The 17,114-nt window shown below is 32.5% G+C and overlaps 1 protein-coding gene, 2 non-coding genes and 2 pseudogenes across 4 annotated transcripts in view; all 5 read right to left on the bottom strand.

Moving 5' to 3' along the window:
• The window catches only part of LOC126849894 (uncharacterized), a 93,050-nt gene that overhangs the window by 16,577 nt on the left and 59,359 nt on the right, over window positions 1–17,114 (bottom strand). For both annotated transcript variants that reach the window (XM_050592259.1, XM_050592260.1), the window contains exon 5: window positions 4,929–5,114. In XM_050592259.1, coding sequence (XP_050448216.1) covers window positions 4,929–5,114 — 186 coding nt within the window. The remainder of the gene's footprint in view (window positions 1–4,928; window positions 5,115–17,114) is intronic.
• On the bottom strand, window positions 6,543–6,665 carry LOC126850161 (5S ribosomal RNA; annotated as a pseudogene).
• On the bottom strand, window positions 12,837–12,961 carry LOC126850169 (5S ribosomal RNA; annotated as a pseudogene).
• Window positions 13,123–13,242, bottom strand: LOC126850160 (5S ribosomal RNA). The gene has a single exon (XR_007687505.1). It is a non-coding gene; the product is annotated as a 5S ribosomal RNA (ribosomal RNA).
• Window positions 13,403–13,524, bottom strand: LOC126850168 (5S ribosomal RNA). The gene has a single exon (XR_007687511.1). It is a non-coding gene; the product is annotated as a 5S ribosomal RNA (ribosomal RNA).

The following is a 17,114-nucleotide window of genomic DNA, read 5'->3' as shown; positions in this document are numbered from 1 at the left end:
AAGTCGCGTCACTTGCTCGACGTGAAATTTTACGTCCGCAAAAAACATCGCTTAATTTTAAAATCATCATGCTAAAAAAAAATAATTCTCTGATAAATCTTAATTTTTTAATACCATATATATATATATATATATATATATATATATATATATATAATTTATATAATAATTATTATAAAAATTTATATAATAATAATTTATATATGATCTAGGTCCAGCTAGTAAATACGACGATTAAATATTAATGCAAATATTGAAGTTAGGGATTATTATCAATAGAGCAAAAACAAATAAAATTGTTGTAATGTAACTGAGAGACAAAGGAAAATACATAGTATATATAAATAATGTAGTATAGACCACTGGAAATATACACGGAAGCAAGATGGCATGTGGAAAAGTCAATAACTGACGGTTTATTATTTTCCTTTTTTTTCCAAGAAACCTAAGTCGCGCTAAATTTTTTCTTCACATATTTTTTTTCGTTCTTTGACTAATATAAGACACGGATTTACGAAAATTTCGATTTTTTGTTTTACTCTCTTTATTACTTCCTTTTTTATTTTAATTCTAACTTTTTAATTTTAATTTGTTTTTTATTTTATTTTATTTTATTTTATTTTTATGAAAAAAAATGTAAAATTAAAAACATAACAGAATTCTGTAAAAAACGAAAGAAAAAATATATAATATTGAGCCAATATATAAATTATTCATATAAAAAATTCATATAAATTGTACATACAAATTTTTATAAAAAAAATATAACATTGAAAAATATAAAGCGAAAAAATTTGGAGGATCTCTCTCAATTCAAGGCAATTCGTGTTCGCAGTCTCTCGTCCGCAGAGAATCGACGCATTAAAAATTTTTAACATATTCATAAGAGCCTCGCAGCGGCTCGGAAAAATTTCCATAATAAAAAAACATATGATACACGCAGTGGGAAAACTGTGGTTTCGCGTGCACCGGGCATTCGTCGCTGTCAGAGCGCGCCTTTTTACGTCGCAGAATTGCGAAATAGAAATTTACATCGGTTTTCCAACCCCGGGTGAAAAGTCGCGCGTGGCACGCATTCACTCGCGCACTCACGTGCGTAAAAAGAAGAAAGAAAGGAAAAAAAAAGAGTAGAGGGAGAGGAAGAGAAAATCTCCAAGATCTGATCTTGCGTGGATTAATCTCCGGACTCACTCGTCGAATCCGATCGATTAAATCCGATCGATAAATCCCGTAAACCGCACTGTTCGTTTCACTGTGCCACTGTGTCATCAGCCTTATCACCGCGTAACCCTCTCAGCTTTATCACCACGTCATCTCGGGATGCAGCGATCCCGAGACTCGACACTACCCGCTGCATCCGATCGGTTGCATTCGATGCGACGTAAAAGAGATGCAGAGGAGAGGGAAAAGAAGGAGAGAGAGAGAGAGAGAGAGAGAGAGAAGAGGATGGAAATATGAACAGATCGACGAGAGGGGAACGATTAAAAAGAGAGAGAGAGAGAGAGAGAGAGAGATAGAAAAAAGGAGCGCGCGCGATTGTTCGCTGATGCAGCCAACAGCACGACTGGCGGCGGCGGCCTTACCGCACCTCTGCACATCCACCCACGCTATATCGATCTCTCCCCGTCCTCCGCGTCCCACCTCACCGCACCACACGTCTGGTGAACCCGCGCGTGAACCAGGAGCGCAGCGTCGCGTCGCGTCGGTGCCGGGCGCTGCTGGTGTCCGCGATTCGGTGAGGCTGGTATTGGTGACGGTGGATGAGGTTGGTGGTGGTGGTGATGCAGAGTCGAGCTCTCGGATTGCGTCTAATGCGCGCGCGCGCCCGCAGGTGCATATGAATGGAAACTGGGATGTATGTACTGTCAGATAGGTAGATATATATTGTTGGAAAATTTGAATTAAATTTTATATATATATATATCATGCATGAAAATTTGTGTGTTAATTTAACACAATATGGATACGTTAAATGGTGATACTAATATTATGTTGATATTTCAATATAAAATGAATGCAAATTTCATAATAATCTGAAATAAATTTTGTGTAAAATTAATTAAATATTTTTAATGACAAAATTAATTTGAAAAAATATTATTGACGCTCTGTAATCACTCTCACTGCTATTATAGAATTAAATCAATTTTTTTTTTCTGTAAATTGTAACAGATAAATTCTGTGTCACTAATAATACAGAATATATTTATCGTGTAAAATTAAAAATATGTGCACATTGTGTTATTTTTACACTTTTTCAGTTGTTTTAATAATTTAACATTTAATTTTTGAGTTCAATTAACACAACAATGTGTTAAATATTTTACATAAGAATTTTTAACCCGCATATTTCTTTACAAAAAAATTCTTGAACTGTGTATATGAACTTGTCAAATTTTATAATCTGATTTTTTTTTATTCATTGCTCAAATGTTAAATTATTGAAAAACTGAAAAAAAATAATATGCATTTATTTTTAATTTTACAGAATAGATATGTTCCGTATTATTAATATTAGTAACAGGATAAAATATATTAAAATTTATAGAAATAAAATGATTTTATTCTATAAGAGTGAGAGTAATTACAGTCAATAACATTTTTCCAAGTTAATTTTATCATTAAAAATATATTTGTATAAAAAATTTATTTCAAATTACTTTGAGGTTTGCATTTATTTTATGTTAAAATATTAACATAATATTAGTATCATCATTTAATATATCCATATTATGTTAAATTAACACAAAAATTTGTATGGACCGTTTGGAACATGTCTGATATCTCAATTAAACTCAATACAATTTTTTCAACTATGTACATGTTCAGTCATACGAATTAACTTTTGAGATGCTAATATTGCAAATTTACGCGCGACGAAATTTTTGTTACACGCCGGTAATTTTCACGTGAACAGATTTTGCCGCGATGGCTTGCATTAGCAATTAGAAACCTCGATGTATGAGCGAGTTACATAACGTGTTTCACTAACAATAAGTAGCAATGCGTGTATAGTCGTGCAATCAATCGCGCGTTGCATCTCTTGAAGGATTAGAATTGAAATGCTCTCGAACAGGAGAGAAAGGCCGGCGCTTCTTCCTCTTCCTCTATTTCAGCATCTATTTTTCCCGTAGACAAATTGCGTAAAGATCGAACATGAAGATCTGGGATACATCGCGAAAGATAAGAGCGATAGAAAATTTGCAGACAGATTAGTCAATATGCGAAACGTCAAACGTCAAACGTCATCGTGCAATTTTGACATTTGAAGCGACTTGGAATAAAATGTACTTGTGTCGTGTGCTTGAATTAAAATCTATCTAAATTGACTTTTAATGTGATACACAAGTCCCGTTCTCATCTAGATTATAGGAATATATATTTACACATGATAAACAGAGAGCTGAAGAAATCAAGATTAACGTAAAAATATTTTTGCATTATAACCAGGAATTATCAAAGTTCTTACAAGTTTACACAAAAGAATCTAAAGTAAATTGTTTATCGCGGAGTATATTAGCACACTCTGTGTGCCAAGTCTTATCCGGAATTAAGAGTAAACAGGCTACGATCAACTTTGCTTTTAGACGCTCGCTATTTAATATGCATATTCGTGTGAAACAATGTATGCACGCGCGTGTGTGTGTGTGTGTATATGTGTGGTAAATAATAGGTTCTTCCTCCCCGAGTCGCAAACTATTTGCGCTCACTTTCATCAACTGTCACCGCACGTGCTAATCTTTAATGTTCTCGTATCGGAGTTACTTTAGAGTTCTTTAGAGACTGAAAAGTATCCTCTTTAAAGCATAACATCAGTCTGGCATTCCATTAAAAACGACAAGAAGTCAAATGACAAAAGCATCTTGATGCATCTTGATGCTACACATTTGAAAAATTTATATTTTCTAAAATATTTTCTAAAATTTTAAAAATAAAATTTTTTTCTCATCTAATTTACACACACAAATATACATATTTTAGGTTAGGTTAGGTTTTAGTTTTTTTATATTTCAGTTTTTTTTTTAAACCTATAATCTTGACAAGACTAATAGTCTTAACCTTCTTAATCTTGATAATTAAAAATCTTGTTTTGAATCTCGAAACAAGATTAGTCTTGAATCACATGCAAATCACCTGTCCTATATGAAGATTTACATCTCATTGTTCGCCAGCTAATATTATATCTTTTTGAAAGGAAGAAATTCTCTTGGAAAATTTACGTGCGACGTGCGGACGAGACCGTTTGTAACGTCGAAATAGTGACAGCGGTAGACAGGACAGCTCGCGTAATAGTTATACTATAATAGTTATCACTACAACGGGTCTGTAACTGCGGAGAATCGTCGTAAACAGTTTGGTAGCGCGGTGGTACCAAGCAACGAAGACACAAAGGGGGCCGAGAGAGAAAGGAACGTCACTTCCGGCCCATTAAGATCATCAAGGGTCGCGCGAATCGTGCGCGGGAGGTTAATTATTCCGGGAACAGTGTCTCTCATCCTCGATGATTTTTGTGCTCGCTTTTTTCTTCATTTCTTTTCTAGGAATTTTTTTGTTTTTAGGGAAAAAAATCGAAAGGTGATAAACATCCAGAAAAATTTATTTCTTTAAACGAAATATAAATATATTTCTATAAGCGAGATATTTGTCTTTTTTAAATTTTTAATTATTTTTAATGACTTTCGGTCCCTCTCCTTTGACAGCTGTCAAATTTATTGTCTATCAATTTCATAAATTTTTTGTTCATGACGAAAAATCTCTTCAAATTCATTTAAAAACAAGACTAAGGTACATTTCTTTACAAGATGATTGATGAGATATCATTTTTTCTTTTTTCTGATCTTTGATAATGTTTCACACACACTCACACGCACACTATTTATTTTATAATGTGTGATTTATGTGTAAAAGTTTTCATAGGAGAATCTTACCTGATCTGCGCGTGGTAGGCGGGCGTGGTGTGCTCGGTGTGCGTGGTCAAAAGTTCCACGGAATTGTTGGCCATGTTTATCGGGTGTCCTGTCAAGTGCGTTATCGGCTCCAATAAGAGGACGCCGGGCGTCGCCGGCGACGGTTGTGGACCTAACAACGAGACGCGTACCTTTTCTCTGCCTTCACTGAAATCAAAAGAAAAATGTCGTCCTTATTAACAGAAAAATATATACATATATCTACGTCTCTCATAATTTTACATTATAATCAATAATATAAAAAATACATTTTACTTTTATATTATTTATTATTATTTATTATTATTATTTATTTTGAATATATATATATATATATATATATATATATATATATATATATGTATATATATGTATGTGTGTGTGTGTGTGTGTGTGTGTGTGTTTGTGTATTGTATATTCAAAATAAATAATAATTTTAATAATTAATATATCGTAAGACTTTTAGGTGACATGAAAAGAGTAATTTTTGCTGAAAAGGCAGCTTTCAAATAAAATATTTTGTCTTTGTATATGAGAAAACGCAAGTTTCTCGAGTGATAAAACAAAGGGTGCATTTCCTTGCAAATTCCTCGAGAAAAAAAATTGAGTTGAGCGAAATTTAACGATTTAACTTCTGCCTTTGTCGCCACGCCTCCTCGCGTGTCCTATCCCCAGAAACGTATAGCACCCTTTGCTCGGAAACGCTCGCGGCGCATGCACATGTGCGACTCTCACATACAAAGGCGGCTAATTTCTCACACTGATTGTGGTTTCACAGGATTAATATAAACTACTAAAAAAAAATCAGAGAACACTTTTTATACGCTAAAAATTGGGCAAGTTTCAAATCGTTAAAACTCGACGAAAAATCATCGTAAACAAAAAAAATTAAAAAATATTTTAAGGCATGAAGTTTTAATTTTTACGCCTTAACGATAAATTTTAATTTTTTTTTATCTTGTATACTTTAAAAAAGAATACATTGTTTTGTTTCATAAATTTCGAATTTTGGCATTTTCTTTCTTGAGTGTGATGATTTCTTTGGTGAGAGATTCAATTGTGTTGTGTTTTTGCTTTGTATGACGCGGCATGAAAATTTTGTATAATGTCCAATTTTTTTTTCTTATTTCGGGTCATATTTAAATTAGATGATGGGTTTAATAGCTCTTTTTATAATTGCTTTCGGATTTTGTATTGCTTCCGTACTGATAAACAATTCTCGGGCATGTGATACCTGTCGAAATTATAGCTATGCGTGTCCTATCCCATCTCATTTTTATATCCTGTAATATAATGAATTATAAGATACTTATTAAATAAGAACTACATTTTCATTTGAAGTATATGAATCACTTATGTTTCTTTTTTTTCTTAGAAACAGAAAAAATAACTGTGCGCGTCGCGTAATTGGTGCTTCACAACGTGATATAATTGTTGGCGATAGTAAGGTTTCCAATTAATGTGGATATACTAATTCAAAAATTTCGAAACAACTATAAATAAAAAGTAGATTTTATCATCACAATAATTTAAGCACGTATTTAAGTAGAAATATTGATATCAATAAGATTTAAATTAACTAAAAAAAAAAGATTGTGCCAACGGTACATGGTGTTCCCAAGCGGTCACCCATCCAAGTACTACTGATCATGCCCAACGTTGCTTAACTTCAGTGATCGGACAAGAACTCGTGCTTTACAACGTGGTATGACGGCGATAGTAAGGTTTCCAATTGATGTAGATATACTAATTCATAAATTTCGAAACAACTATTATAAATAAAGTAAATTTTATCATCACAATAATTTAAGCTCGTATTTAAGAAGAAATATTGATATCAATAAGATTTTTAATTAGTCAAAAAAAAAAAAGATTGTGCCAACGGTACATGGTGTTCCCAAGCGGTCACCCATCCAAGTACTGACCATGCCCAACGTTGCTTAACTTCAGTGATCGGACGAGAACTGGTACTTCACGTTTTTTTTTTAATTGTTTATTAATAACCATTATAAATAATCGGATTTTTGCATTACGATAAACAAGTCATCAATTTTATATTAGAATTAACTCAACGGTCAATGTGGCACTCGCAAATCACATAAATATATATTTTTTAAAGCATTGTAGGAATGAAAGTCTTGAAAATGTAAAGTATGTACCAATTTTTCTATTCTTATCGCTAGCAAAATAAGGGTCAGAAAAAATACTAGCTTTCCTAATAATGATTTCTAAAATAGATATATACAACATAAATAAATAAATAAAATGAATAAATAAGTAAATAAAAATAAACTATGAAATAATACAAACTAAACAAAAAAAAATAAAATAAAATGAAATGTTAACTAATAAGAAATATATCTGTATTTCAATACTGGAATTTTAGATTCAAATGCGTTATTCTATGACTTAGTTATTAATATAACTGCGTTCTTGTGCCTATCTTAAATACTACTGTCGATGCGCCGGTTAAACGCTGTGCGCTATCACAATGATATGCTTAACTACTATTATCACAGTATCAACTGATCGTTATGCTTAAATTATTAATATCACTGTATCGTTATCACTGATCGTTATCATCATAGCGCCACCAATTTTCTCGTTTTTTTATCAGGTATTCGTCATTTATATCCCTGTCAGGTAAGTCTACACTTTAAATATATATCTGTTTCACTACTATTTATATTCGGAGGGTAATTAATAACCTTTTGATTTTTACGTCTAGCAATATGATATATTATTGGAACGATTTTTTTATCTTGAATATAACCAAGTCTGTTAAGGTAGGGAAATGCCTCGGGAGGGGCATGTCCAGCTTCCATTGTTCTTTTTATGCAGTTTTCATCTGCGTGAGGTAAAAGAAAAATTAAGCTATTTTCCTGAATTTTTTATGCGCCTGCAAAATAATTTCTTATGATCTTTATGATAAAATTATCGAATCTTGATATATCTGCTAGATTATAGATAACTTTGTTCTTTAAATATTTCTGATAATTAAATTTCCCGTATCTGTATCTCCTAAGGCATGCTCTCAAACATCTTCTCTCAAATACACGAATTTGTTCCATTTGCGATGCGCTAATATTATACCATATGAGACACCCGTACGTAACTATGGAACGGATGAGCGCTTGATAACATATGATTTTTACCCTGTTCAGGAATTTGGAATAGAAAAGTTTGCCGAGATTCATAAACGCTTTCTTGATTTTTGCTAATTGAAAGTCTATATATTTGTCGTAGCGTAGTCTTTCGTCAAGTTGTGTTCCTAAATATCTAATTATTTTTTTTATGGCAAATTAACTTTCCTGTATTTTCATCTTTCAGAAAGAAGTTTTTATACTGCCGCGAAATTGGATATCTGGCTCTTTTTAAGGACAGCCTGAACAGTATGGTCTCATATTTATCTGTGTTGACTTTGAGTTTCCAAATATTATAAAAATCAAAGATCTTATTTACAGCTAATTGGATATTTTTCTTAATCGTTTCGGGTTCTTTTCCCGTCTAATAAATGATTAAATCGTCAGCGTACGCTATTAGAGAACATTTTGTATTATCAGGACCAAAAAGTCGAAGGAGGTCAGCTATATATATATATATATTAAATAATATTGGTGAATTTATCGTGCCTTATTGTAAATCATTAATTAGTGTAAATTTTTTTTGGACAACGTGTTAAAATGACAGGTTACAAACGACCTATCTTTAATTATATTTCATAGGAGTTTGATTAAGCTTATAGGAAAGTTCTTTTTTTTCAATTTGAAAATTAAACCCTCCTGCCAAACGATGTCGAAGGCCTTTTCTAAATCCACCAGATTGGCTCCAAGACAATCTTCGTTCATCAGAGCCCAATTGATATCAGATGTTAATTTATTAATTGCGTGTATCGTGGAGTGTTTTGCACGAAAGCCGAATTGATTCTCTGGAAGTAGTTTATTTTCGTAACAGTAACTGTTTATAATATCATTTATGGCCATCTCGTATACTTTGCCTATATTTGGAAGTAAACTAATAGGTCTGTAGCTTACCGGGAGAGTCTTATCTATCTTTTTTAGGCAGTGAAATTACCTTAGCTTCTTTCCATTTCTGGGAAAAATACGAGTAATTAATCATATTGTTAAAAAGAATCGTGTACATATGTATGATTTTTGTTGGTAGCTGTTTCAATACAAAGTTCGGTATATCGTCTAAGCCGGAAGATTTTTTATTATTAAGAAATTTAAATTTTTTTGTCATTGCTACTATATTTTTAAAATAATATTGTGTGATCGGTTGTTCAAATGGCATATCGGCTGTGTTGTTATCATTAAATCTACAAATAGTAAAATTGTTTTCTTTGTATGTTTCTATTTCTTTTTTGATTCTAGCTGTATTATGATTTCATTTACTTTAGGTTTGCCCCTTGTGCTATTCTGGTCGTTAATCAAAGCGAAGTGAGAGCCGAGTACGTCCAATTTTTGTTCCATCTCCTGAATTATAAAATTATTATTGGAATCTTTTATTAAATTACTACTATTGATATCAGCCAGTGCAATATGTTTTTGTTCTTTTCAGATACGCGCAGATAGAGAATCTCTAATTGATTTTTGTTCCGGAACACTTTATTAATCTCGGGGAAGAATGTTTTACAATTGGAATGAGATATGCTGCATACTCTCTTCTCCCAATATTCATTCATCGATCTGGTGATCTCGTGTTTTAGTTCAATCTTCAAATCACGAAGCAATGATTTAAGGAATTTTATCTCCGAGTCAATGAGTAAAAACTTTTTTTCCCAACGATGAATCAATGATAAGATATGATTTTTTGTTTTTATAATTTTTTAATCTTACTATTTATATATTTATCTACTGAGGTTGAACTTTTAATTTTTGGAATCGATTCATTCATTGTGTCTGTTATAAGTGATTCTAGTGTGTCTATAAAACCATTAATTTCATTAATATTAAAATTTATATTTTTTGGAATGTCGATTTCGGCTTTTGTGAGTGTAGTTTTAAATTTTTTCCAATCCGCTTTATTGTAATGTAAGTTATGATTTTTCGTAAAATTTAATTCTAATTCATCGCTATGAAAAGAGAAATATACTGATATTGCTTTATGATCATTATCGACAGGCAACGTATTAAGATTACCGTTTACGTTTGTCTGGAGTTCCATTCTTGCGTCTGCCATAACTAGATCGATGAATGATCCTCCCCTTGGATAGAAGGGTGAGTCGGGACCATATAATTTCAATTTGTACAGTATATCATTGTCGTCCAACCAACTTCTCAGTGCAATTCCTCTTTCATTATTTTCGGAGTTCGCCCAATCCGTATGTTTTGCGTTAAAATCGCCTGCTATCATGAAATAATTGGAAGGATTATTTAGAGCTAATTGTGAAAAAAGCTGATTAATTCCTCGATAAATCCTCGATAAATTCGCTTTGTTTACCTTTTTTTTTTGCGTATACCGAAACTATATATAACTTATTGATATTTTTTAATTTAATATTAATTATCGATTTTTCCAAAAACGAACTACCACTATTAATGTGAATTTGTGAATATTTAATACTTTTTTTATCCAAAATATCTGTATCTCCTCCTCCCTTTCCTGCGCCTCTATCAACTCTAACAATGCTATAATTCTCGAAAAATAGCGTGTGTCTCTTGTTTAACTTAGTCTCATTTAAAAGCATTAAGTCAGGCTTATTTTTTTTTAGAAAGTCGAGCAACTGCGTTCTTTTATAATTGCTGATTATGGAATTTACATTCGCTACGATAGCTTTAATTTTATATTTTGAAGCTGATTGTGCAATCATATCAATGAAGGTTAATCGTCTTTACTATAGAATTTCACGATAAGATTCGCGAGTGTGTCTAATCTGTTATTAATAATTTCAATACCGTTTTCGAGTTTATCTAATCTGGATTGAATTTGAGATACGCCTTGCGACGAAGCTGTATTAACCTTCGTCGATCTTGTTCTATCGTTCGCATGTGCCTCTGTCTGAAAGACTGGTTTTTCAGATTTATTCGTGCTGCCTCTAACTGCATCTGCGAAAGACATATTAGGCCTAACTGATCCGCTGCCACGTTCGAGACTATTAACTTTATTTTGATACTGTAAATGTTGCTTATTAATTAACCTATTTTTTAACTCTAACAATACGGGACAGCCTCTATAGGACGCCGGGTGTCCAGTTGTTTTACAATTTATGCAGTATACTTCCTTGTGATCCTTGGGTACCGCTGCACATTCTCCTGGCTTGTGGTCCTCTTTGTATTTCACGCATCTGTATTTGAGATTGCAATTGGCCGCTGCGTGTCCAATTCTTTGACATCGTTTGCATTGTATGGCTTCCTTTCTATAAAGTTTCTCCCACGAGATTATGTGATGGAAGAGCGATTTTACCTTCCACAACTGCGCTGCATTGCTGTCCGCAGTGATCTGCACCAGGAATATAGGTAGAATTCTACCCTCCTGTACCGACCTTCGTGTCAAGAATCTCGTCACTTTATTAGAAGAGATATTCTGTAATTCTTCCGCTTCAATTCTTCCATAATCTCATGTGTTCCAAAGATCTGATTTAACCCTTTGAATAGAAATGTGGCGTTCTTATCTTCCTTCGGTGTATATGAGAAAAAATTTGTATTCGCCTCCAATAAAGCCTGTTTGACTTTGTGGAGGTTGTCAATGTTGTTTATTTGTAGTATGTGTTTGTTTTCATTAACTCTTTTATATTATTAATATAACTCTTTTTTCATTAACTCTTTTATATTATTAATATGAAAGTTTGCACCGGCCATTATTTCTTTTGCCAGCTTCCAGGTATCCCTGGGATCCTGACTGTAGATGTTTATGGGCGGAGGCTTTTTCCGTTATTCTTGTGATGAGGAAAGATTTCCGATTGTCTTATTTTCTTGTTTATTTGTAAATGTATTATGTCCTGCTGAGATTTGACTATTTGTGTGTGTGTTTGAACTCCGCATGTTTGCTTGTGTATAATTGAGCAGTTGACTGTTGTTGTTTATCTTTCTGTTATTCTTGTCTTTTAATATTTGCACGAATGACCTTTCTTCTTCTTCTGTCATTTCTGCTTCCATGACTTGCGATGCCGAGAGCGATTCTTCTTCCAGGATCTCGAATCTGTTTTTTGTGCTAATGTCCGGTGTGTTTGTCCGGCGCTCTACATTACCTGTCGTTATCTTATCCCTTTATTTTTTCTGTCGGCTTTTTCTAGCAGTAGTTTTAACTTTTGATTTTCTAGTGTGAGTTGCCTAATCTCACTCTCTAAACTTTCATCTAGCACTTCTTTTTTCTTTAATATTGCTGTTCAAATCGATCTTCGTTCTTCGTTTCATTGCTGTCGACAGATTAGGTTCCACTTTTAGCTTAGCTGGATTTAATTTATTTATGCTTTTTGTGAATTTCGACACTGAGGGAGATGTTAGTTTCCCTTTCGCTAATATGTTTGCGAGCACTTCGGTTTTCGGCGAACATTCTTTGTCTTTGATTTTCCGAATCGATTATTTGATTCCAAGAGTCGCCCTTATCTGTTCCCTCGGTGATATCCATCGTCTCCGGGGGGAGGCCTGTAGCCGATGCAACTGTTTCAGGACTTTGAAAATATTCCCACTGTGTGTAAATGTTTAAACTATACCGAGTCGCTTACAGAGCAACTTGCTGCTATGGCGTTCGCTGTGCGACTGGTGCTTTAGAACGTGGTATAACTCTTAGCGATAGTGTAATGTTTCCAATTGATGTAGATATACTAATTCAAAAATTTCGAAACAACTATAAATAAAAAGTAGATTTTATCATCACAATAATTTAAGCACGTATTTAAGTAGAAATATTGATATCAATAAGATTTAAATTAACCAAAAAAAAAGATTGTGCCAACGGTACATGGCATGGTGTTCCCAAGCGGTCACCCATCCAAGTACTGACCATGCCCAACGTTGCTTAACTTCAGTGATCGGACGAGAACTGGTGCTTTACAACGTGGTATGACTGTTGGCGATAGTAGGGTTTCCAATTGATGTAGATATACTAATTCATAAATTTCGAAACAACTATTATAAATAAAGTAAATTTTATCATCACAATATTTTAAGCTCGTATTTAAAAAGAAATATTGATATCAATAAAATTTTTTAATTGGCCAAAAAAAAAAAGATTCTGCCAACGGTACATGGTGTTCCCAAGCGGTCACCCATCCAAGTACTAACCATGCCCAACGTTGCTTAACTTCAGTGATCGGACGAGAACTGGTGCTTCACAACGTGGTATGACTGTTGGCGATAGTAAGGTTTCCAATTGATGTAGATATACTAATTCATAAATTTCGAAACAACTATTATAAATAAAGTAAATTTTATCATTACAATAATTTAAGCTCGTATTTAAGAAGAAATATTGATATCAATAAGATTTTTTAATTGGTCAAAAAAAAAAGATTGTGCCAACGGTACATGGTATTCCCAAGCGGTCACCCCCATCCAAGTACTAACCATGCCCAACGTTGCTTAACTTCAGTGATCGGACGAGAACTGGTGCTTTACAACGTGGTATGACTGTTGGCGATGTACGGTTTCCAATTGATGTAGATATACTAATTCATAAATTTCGAAACAACTATTATAAATAAAGTAAATTTTATCATCACAATAATTTAAGCTCGTATTTAAGAAGAAATATTGATATCAATAAGATTTTTTAATTGGTCAAAAAAAAAAGATTGTGCCAACGGTACATGGTATTCCCAAGCGGTCACCCCCATCCAAGTACTAACCAAGCAACCAACGTTGCTTAACTTCAGTGATCGGACGATCAAACTTTTTTTTTCTTTTTAATAAATATATATATATATATATATATATATATATATATATATTTATTTCATATTTTTAATGTAAATTACAGACATCACAAATATGCTTATTTCTTTATTGGATGAGAACTGATGCTTTACAACATGATGACTATTGGCCATAGCAAGTTTCTAATTGATACAGACATACTTAATTCAAAAATTTCGAAACGATCATAAATAAAAAGTAGAGTTCATTATCACAATAATTTAAGCTATTTCTATCTTTTAGACTCTGTAACTCGGTACAAAAAAATTTCTCTTGAGAAATTTAAATCAAATTCTATAAACATTCTGCTTTCTTTAAAATTTTCCTACAATTTTTTTTACTAAGTGACGATTTTAAAAATAAATATTACTTTTAGAAATAATATCGATACTCAACAAAAAATTATCGCAAATAACAAATTAAAAAAACATTTTGAACTTTCAACTATCAATACTTCTTTAAAATTTTTTTATCTTTCTTTGCTTTTTTCCTTCCTTTACCTAAAAAAAAACACCTTATTTTGTTTCTTAAAATTACATTCTAACTTTTTTCATACACGGCCAATAAAAAATTTTTTCTGAAGGAATCAGATTCTATAAACGACAATATTTAGCCTATAAAATGCTTTTTTTGTAGATTTTCCTAGAATTTTTTTGATCGAGTCATCGATTTTGAAACCTGATCTATATTTTTTAAAAATAAATAAAATTTTTTTGAATAATTAATAAAGTTAAAGCTCTTTAATTAATAAACTTTAAGCTCAACAAAATGCTTTTTTAATTTTTTGTTTACAACAATTTTTCGTCGAGTTTCAGCGGTGATTAAAACCGGCAAAAGTTTAGATATTTCGAATCCAAGAAATTTATTTTTATATACTATAAATTAAAATTACTTTATATTTTTATAATTAAATATTAAATATTAAATTAAATATTAAATACTTTTAAATACTTGCGTTCATCTTTCTTTCCGTGTAGTTTAAATTTAAATCAAGATTTAGTTGCGCTGATGATGGTCAAAAAAGAGCCGAAATGTTATTTAATTTGTTATGTTTTTATAATAAAAAATGTTTTTGCGCCCTTAATACTGCGGCTCTTATTGCCATTATATCCTATTTATTCCTTATATTTTTAGTAAGTCTATTCTTTTATTAGAATAATCTTAAGAATTCAGATTATATATGTGACACAGACGTTCTTCAATTCTGTCACATTCCCGGAGGCAGTGTGTCTGGTCGGCAGGCGACGAAACGCAAGTCGGTCGTCTGATTGCTCGTTTGCCGCTTACATAACTTTCCGACGACGTCATTCACGTTACGATGCAACGTTGTCGGAGATGTAATATAATAATAATACGCGAGATGTACCGAAACGGCGACAAATGGATTCGCCGCGCAGAGTCGGAAATTCGCCTCTACTTTAGCTCTCTGTCATTTTCGAGATATCTATAAATGTCAAAAAGGTCATTTAAAATGCGGTTTTAATTATTCGTAATGTCATACTCAACGGAGCGCGTAATTTAATTTAATGTAAAATCTAGCTTTATTATACTTTCATCTTCTCTCTCTTTTTTTTCTCACAATACATTAAAGCTGAAACATCGTGTGCTACGACATGAATAGAGAAATAAAGGAATATCGCATGTTGAGATAAACAAAACATTCATTTCTTCGTTTCATGCTGCGGAGTGATTTTAATTCAGATATTGATTTTGCGTATATTTAGTCGATCTCTTTTTGTGTGAGAAATCTCTTCTTTTATAATTTATTAATGCATTGCTATATTGATCAATCTTGCTACTTAAAGTAAATTTCGTGACAATTGACAAAATTCTTCAATTATTAAGTATTTCTACTATTTCTTGGAATTAACTGTGTATCCACGCGTGAACGAGAAGGTTAATTCGTAATAATTACGTAAATTAACCCGGCTGTTGACTTAATCGCGACAATCCGAGGCAAAAAATTTCATCTTATCGTATGCAATAATCCGAATAAATTATCATATAAACAATCCTTTCTTACGTAAACGATCGAAAAGTACAGTTGTTCGGCATAGAATCGATTCGATTATGAGCGCGATGTGATTAATCGAGTGGCATCAAGGGGGAACAACGATCCTACGTAATTTACGAGTAGCACCATTGTTTCCCCTCGGGATTCACTACCATCCGTTTTCATTTTTGCAAAAATCTCCGCGTACACGTGTTGCGCACAAGTGGCATTCCTCCAACACGCATACAGACTGGCAACTATATCGGGAGTGTATATAGGAGGCGGTGGCTTTGTTCATACAGGACGGCCCGCTTCGCGTAATTCGCACAATAAGCAATCGGTGGACGAAAGAGCTCTCCCAGGAAAGCGTAATATTCCAAAGTGCACTTCTCCATCTGTCTGCGCAGCTAAAACGGATGGCGTCTTTCATTATCGCGAACGATTCACGCGTGTAAAGTTCTAAGAAGCAAATTAAGATGTGAAAATCATACAGGAAAAGATATTAAAAAGATTTTTTTTTAAATAATAAAAATAAAAATCAATAAAAAAATAATAAAAATAAAATGTTTTAAAACAATATAAATTTTAAAAATATACGTAGAGATCAAAAAGTTTAAAATTCAAAATTTTTTAAAATCTTCATTTCCATACATAAACTAAATTTCAAATTCAAATTAAAAATCAAAAATCAAAATATTTAAAAGAATGTGGTTCATATTATTTTAATTTAAGTTATTTAAATTATTAAAGTTATTTAATTTATTTAATTTATTTAAGTTATTTAAGTTAATTTTATTTAAGTTATTATTTTTCAATAAATTAATGTTGCGACTACAACTATTTACAAAAAATGTGTTTGCAACATATGTGAGAACCGATGAGAAATTTATGCGCTATATATGGTAATATGCGCAGCGAAAGCATTGTAGGGCAATACATTCGTAATGCATTTTCGTTCGCCTTGACACTTCTATGAAACTTGCATGAGCAGCCCAATGCAATTACAACGAGCGTCTCCCTGTAGGCATATACCTTCTGCCTAAACGCCGAGAACGTCGTTTAGGGAAATAATGTCCCGAGGATAAAACGCGTGAAGATATAGAGCATTTCACCGAATACCATCAAGTGTTCTCTTTGATCTGTAGAGAGATAATGGTTCGTCCAAATATACATAGATAAGAATTAAGTCGAGATAAAAAGAGCAAGTTTATCTTTCCCGAAATATTATTATGCCTATAAGATCAATACATCGGCAAATTAATTATATTACGTCATCTTTACGTCATCTGCCTGCGGCTGATAGATTCAGGACACACTGTA

Source organism: Cataglyphis hispanica, chromosome 5 (assembly GCF_021464435.1).
Source record: "Cataglyphis hispanica isolate Lineage 1 chromosome 5, ULB_Chis1_1.0, whole genome shotgun sequence".
Classification (NCBI taxonomy): Eukaryota; Metazoa; Arthropoda; class Insecta; order Hymenoptera; family Formicidae; genus Cataglyphis; species Cataglyphis hispanica.
Note: the sequence above shows the minus strand (reverse complement) of the source record. Positions and strands in the feature narration are given on the sequence as shown.